Source organism: Lepisma saccharinum, chromosome 6, assembly GCF_977018435.1.
Source record: "Lepisma saccharinum chromosome 6, izLepSacc3.1, whole genome shotgun sequence".
Classification (NCBI taxonomy): Eukaryota; Metazoa; Arthropoda; class Insecta; order Zygentoma; family Lepismatidae; genus Lepisma; species Lepisma saccharinum.
The window spans coordinates 29278355-29284875 of NC_139234.1; the positions used below are offsets into that span (position 1 = coordinate 29278355).

The 6521-nt window shown below is 36.2% G+C and overlaps 1 protein-coding gene across 3 annotated transcripts in view; it reads right to left on the reverse strand.

Annotated features, from left to right (window-relative positions):
• Window positions 1–1176: 1176 nt before the first annotated feature.
• The window catches only part of Btk (tyrosine-protein kinase Btk29A), a 442185-nt gene continuing 436840 nt past the window's right edge, over window positions 1177–6521 (reverse strand). For all 3 annotated transcript variants that reach the window (XM_083123700.1, XM_083123702.1, XM_083123701.1), the window contains 2 exons: window positions 5656–5789; window positions 1177–2183 (listed from right to left, as the gene is read on the reverse strand). In XM_083123700.1, the coding sequence (XP_082979826.1) occupies window positions 2082–2183; window positions 5656–5789 (236 nt within the window). In that variant the 3' untranslated portion in view covers window positions 1177–2081. The remainder of the gene's footprint in view (window positions 2184–5655; window positions 5790–6521) is intronic.

Consider the following 6521-nt stretch of genomic DNA (forward strand, 5'->3'; position numbering starts at 1 on the left):
CACAAATTATTGTTGAAATTGATACAGGAAAGAAAGAAGGTTCAAATAGAACATTAAACAGTCTACAGTCTAAAACTACAATCCGTTTCTCCTAACCTACAGATAAAATGTGGTGTTGTGATACAGTGTTCAGTATAAAGATGTATGAAACTACGACAATGAAAATAAGGGAGAGAACATTGTTTTAAAGTACCTTTGAGATTCTGAAAACATGCATTTCTGCACATCTAGGAAAAGTTCTAGTCTATAAATTTAGACTATATATATATATATCTATATATTTGGATTCATACATATAATATTCTTTGTTTCTTTTGTGCGTCCACATTATGAACAGTTATCATTCGTTCACTTGTGTGATAAAAGTAAGATGAGTATTATTATGTACAAAAGTCTATTTTTACCTCTTCTAATCGTGCACAAAATGATTGTTAACCATAAAAAAGGTAGTGGGAAAAATATATTTATGTGAATGCATGTGTGGTTCGTAGTTAATACTTTCTTCTTTAAAGATAACCATTTTTCCAAAATATGGGTGCAAAGCACCTTGCTAACTTTGGAAGTAGATATTACAAATCTGTATTACACAAACTTGAGTATTTGTCTGTAAATTCTATGTACTGAGGATTTTAATTACAGTCTTCATACAGTGGTAGTTCCGAACCTATATTCTTTATGAACAAACTTCTGTAGTAAATTATTACTTTTATTATAAAATAGGATTTGTAAGTTGGGCCACCTGTTGTTATTTATTGTTATGCACACTGTGAAATTCATTCTCTTCATGTTGACAAGGTATTTTATTTCTTAAAAAAATACAATAATCCTGAGGCTGCAGGCACATGTTTAGTGCAAATTTTAATGTTACTCAGAATGACTGGGAGCTTAGATACTTTTCGACAACAAAGTTTATTATGTATATATAAAAACTCTCTGGTGTAAACATTGCTTGAATACCATGCTAGATGTGCAGCACAACAACATACATAATCTGCTCCATTATTGCAAAATGTGATGGAATTTGAATTAAGATGCCATAATAAGAACATGAATAGCATAGTGTGCATCCATTTCTACTATACATATGATTTTGTTACTGCACTTTACACCCTTTATAATTCGTCATGAAACAACTTTTACTTTTTTTAAAAAAAAATTCAACAACCCAACTTTAACATTGGGAATCACAGTTAATTTCCGTAAAATCATTTAAGAGCACTGTGTACAATTCCAATTTACCCAATTTAAAGACAATAGAATTTGCATTTACTTTTAACCATTCATGGTTTAGGCTAAGATAAAAGTGTTAGTTGTGTCACACCTCAAATGAATCACAGTTCTTGCTCCTGCTTTAAACAAAAATTAAAAATACCATTCATAAATCTGCATACATTTAATAATCACATGCAGAAAAGAGAGTTTTTGTAAATAATGCATGATCCTGAAAGGTTCTTTGCCCGAGAAAGAACTACCACTTCATTAGCGATTAAATAACAATATACACTCAGTTTAAAAACAAAGGCATTATGGCCACTTCCAATTACTCATCCATAAGTGGTCCCTTGATAATGAATATACAGTAACTGTATGATGTAACACAGACAGAAAAAAAAGTCATTTGAATACGAACAAATGAAGTTTGTATGTTATCTTTAAATGAGGTTTGCTTTTGTATTGCCAACGCGTACCACTGCGCAAGTGTAATTATTAGAAGTGTGGTCATTAAGTAACCTTTTCAGTCTACTAGAAGTCGTCCTGATACAGGACTTTTCTTTAGAATACATATTATCTATTCGCATATTCATTTCACAGCCTGTTGTAAACATTGTTAACTATCAAACCATGCACTCATTTGTCTAACTCATATGTACATTTTTACAGTTTATTGTAACCTTCCATGCCACTCATCAGTTCTGTCGGCTGGCTTGGATGGCACGGCACAGTTCAATCCAAGGTTGTCCATAGGAGGCACAAATGCCGCAAACGTCAGGCGATGTGGATGGTGGAGCAGGTGATTTCGGTTGTGGATGGGGCGAGGCTGGGGGATTAGGGGATGGAGAGGGACGGGAGTGCAGGGAGAGTCAGTCTGCTATCAACCCTCTTGATATGTTGACAAGTTGCTCCTTCAGAACACGGAAAGAGGGACGGTCCTCAGGATTGTGTGACCAGCATTTCCGCATGACCTGGTTGAAGAAAATGTTTCTTTACTGCACTTGAATTCTACTTTCCATTTTTTTAAAAAAACAAAAAACAAAAACAACATGCTTCCATTTAAATTTGGCCCAATTTATTCTTTGGTAACAATTTAGAATTAATATTATCTTGTGTAGGATGCTGCTACACTTTGTTTAAAAACTTGTTCCCTGAGGAACCATGTTATTATTTTCCCACATTTTTAGAGCACTTAGAATATCAGCATGGTCCTTTGTAAAGAGATATAGAGGATGTACAAGGTGTACAACTTTGCTTCCGCCGTTTTCCGACAGGTGGCAACAACAGGAAGTAGCGGTCGAAAGAAGCAGATCCCAGACGTCACGCAGTTAGCTTGGACCTCTGTCAAGATAACCCCATTCAAACATTAGTCGAGTGGTGTGTGCATCGTGAAGTTGTTCGCGATTGAAAATGTCAGTGTACGAGCCAAATTCTCGCCATTTGTGGGAGGTTCTACTTTTTTGTTTCAATATGAAGAAAACTGCGGCTGAGGCTCATCGAATGCTCTCCACTACGTATGGTGAGGACGCTATAAGTGAGAGAACCTGTCGTGAGTGGTTTCAACGCTTCAAGAACGGTGACTTTAACGTCGAATACCGGTATAGTGGTGGAAGACAAAGTTTTCGAAGATGCAGAATTGGAGACATTGCTGAGTGAAGACTCGCGTCAAACTCAAGAAGAATTGGCACGATCATTGGGAGTGACACAGCAAGCCATTTCAAAACGTCTGAAAGCCATGGGTATGATTCAGAAAGAAGGAACTTGAGTCCCGTATGAGCTGAAACCAAGAGACGTTGAACGGCGTTTGTGTGTTTGTGAACAGTTGCTTCAGAGGCAAAAATGGAAGGGATTTCTGCATCGGATTGTGACCGGGGACGAAAAATGGGTTCATTACGATAAACCAAAACGCAAAAAATCATGGAGATATCCCGGCCATGCTTCCACGTCGACGGCCAAACCGAATATTCATGGCTCCAAGATCATGCTCTGCATTTGGTGGGACCAGCTCGGCGTCGTGTTTAATGCGTTTGAACCGAGCATTGAAGGACAAACGGCTGCAATACAGCGAGAGGCACGACAAAGTGATTTTGCAGCATGACAACGCACGACCCCACGTTGCCAAAGTGGTGAAAACTTACTTGGAAACATTAAGATGGGACATCCTACCCCACCTGCCTTATTCTCCAGACATCGCTCCCTCTGATTATCACCTGTTTAGATCAATGGCTCATGAACTGGCTGACCAACACTTCCGATCTTAAAAAGAAGTCAAAAAGTGGATCGATTAGTGGATCGCCTCCAAAGATGAACAATTTTTTAGACGCGGCATTCGTACGCTGCCCGAAAGATGGGAGAAAGTAGTGGCCAGCGATGGACAATACTTTGAATAATGCCTGGGTAAGCAATGTTTTTCATTACAACGTCATATTTTTGGGGCAAAACGGCGGAAGCTAAGTTATAAACCTTGTAACAGAAGATTTTGGAAGATTTGTATCATTAATAAGCACGTCGTTGATAGAAATTTTTGTAGGGGAATGGTCAGGCCATTGATATAAAAATTAATATTATTATTCTAAATTAATAATAACTATTAAAATAATAGAAGCCACAGTGGTCTAGTCAGTAGAGCATCTGACTGCCATGCAGGAGAGCCAGGTTTAATTTCCGGGGTGGGTGATCTAAGGTCGGAATTTTAGAGGCCTTGACCCCACATAATCTCATCCAGGGAGGGGGTAAAGTTGGCTGGAGCATGGTGCTGATCACATAAAAAAAAAGAGGCGTATCATATTAATGTATCTGTAATAACAGATGTAACTTGTCTGTTACCTGAAAGTATATTAGAACTTAACCTCCACATTCCCCGATATATGCCTTATGGCATGGTGCAAAGTGCAACGGGGACTTTACCTTATTAGAATAATTATTGTAAACTACTTATAACCATGAATAATTTATATGCCAAATGTACTATTATTACAGCCCTGGGGAGACTTTTTGTACTCAATATATCTGATTAGTGACTATCCAGCAACTAACTGTTTTCCTTATTCTTTCACATTTCCTACTGGTAATAGGCTGAAATGCATGGTCATGCTATTATATTTATAACTTTTACACACTACATTCAAGAAAACGCTTTGAAACTTGCAGGGAAATTCTAGTCATGAAGTCACATAAAAATCATGTTTGGAATTTTGAAAGCTAAAGGAACCATATCGATTAAGTGGACAAAGTTCTGAGAGATCTGGATCTTTCATATTACACTCAATTCTTGTAGTAACTAGTTTTCTCTTTCTTTTTTGGCTATTTTACCAGAAGGCTGAACTTTATTTCTGTTATCAACTATCAACATAATAAACTACTACATACTTCCTTTTTTCTGCTTATTATTTGAAAATTAAAATTGGCAATTTCTATGGGAGATTCTGCAATGAATTTGACCCCTCTCCTGACACCCATGTTAAATAATAACTCAAAAGCTCTCGAAGATGGCAACTCATGGTTACAATTCACACCTCAAGAATTTGTATTATCTTCATGTTCTCTGAATCAATTTTCACAGACATCACTAAAATGACACAGGAACTATTAATTTGTCATCTTTCTTGGTTGTCTCCCACTTCTCTTCAGGAACACTAACAGTTCCCATAAATTTGCTGTACCAAGCTTGCGTTTACAAAACAGATTCTGCCTTGATAAACCTTGCTACACATTGTGCTTTGCACTGCACATCCATTTTTCTGAATAAATACTCTTATGCCATTGATACGACTACAAAAACTTTCAAAGATGACAATTGCAATGCAAAATATCATACGTTGCTGTGCTCAACAGTACTTGAGTTATTAATGATTGAAAAGATCAGAGACTTTTAATTGGAAAAAATATGATATTAATCCATGTTGTGACTTATGTATGGCTTAATACTGTGATGTTGAAAACACATGGCATTAAATATCAAGTGAAACAAGTCCAAGGTCCAGAAGAACTTTAACCTAATATATATATATATATATATATATATATATATATATATATATATATTATATATATATATATATATATATATATATATATATATATATATATATATATCTCATATATATATCATATATATATCATAATGTAACCAAATCCTATGTTTAATGTTTCTTCAACCTTGTTACTTAACAACAGAGATCGTCACTGGATAATTTTTTAAACAAGGTTTACATTCACCTGGTAGCAATAATTCCGCATAATATCCACTCTTTAATAGTGAAGATGCACAGTTGATCACTGCACTGATCAGTACTGATAACATTAGATGCCGAGTGTTCTCACAATTTAATGATAAAAGCAACACCAAATCAGAACTGCATTTCAATCAAGACTATGATACATGTTGCAAAATATTAAATTTTAAAATTATAAATAAAACCAAACCTACAACATGATACTTACATCATAAACTTCTTTGAAGCAGGCCTTTGGTCTCTCCAAAACAATGCCCCGTTGTACTCGTTCAACAACTTCAGTGTTTTTCAAACGTCCATAAGGCATCTTTCCACACGTAAAGATTTCCCACATCAAAACACCTGAAAGCAACAAACATAAGCTTTAATTATTTTTAACCCCATAAACAGTTAAGTTCTAATCTACTTGCAGGTAACAGACAAGTTACATCTGTTATTACAGATACATTAATATGGTAAGAAACATTCCACTCCAACAGATACATTCTACTCCAATAAATGCATTATCTTACTTTGCATACTGAAAAGCCACGGTTTAGCTTTTATGTCTCTCCTACATAAAACACACATGTATTCTCTCTCTTACACATGCACACACACAAACATTAGCTGTAATGCTATGTTAGTAACATAGAAGCGGTTCAATTTTTTTCGCCCATATCATCCGATACCAAAGGTTGATTGATTTATTTGCATTATTTTACTTCACTTTCTGTGCCACTTTTGGCTAATTTGCGAAGATGGGAATGAGTGATGATATAATGAAATTGGTGAATGTACACTCACAATCATCCATGCCCAGGCCGGGATTCAAACTCGGGACCCCTGGTGTCGTAGTGCGATATGATAACCACTCCGCCACGGGTGCTGGCAATGATATCAAAGATTTTGAGTGGCTAGAGCGGCCAAGAGAAACAACTCATTTGTCAAGATTTCTCCTTTTCAAAAGTTTATTCACCCTTCCTAATGACAGGTTGGGGTCCCGTACAAGAATTCCATGAACATTTTCGAAAATGATGCACCCTCCTGGGAAGCAGATGACAAGATCAAAGGCAGGGCTAAAGTGAAAGCGCT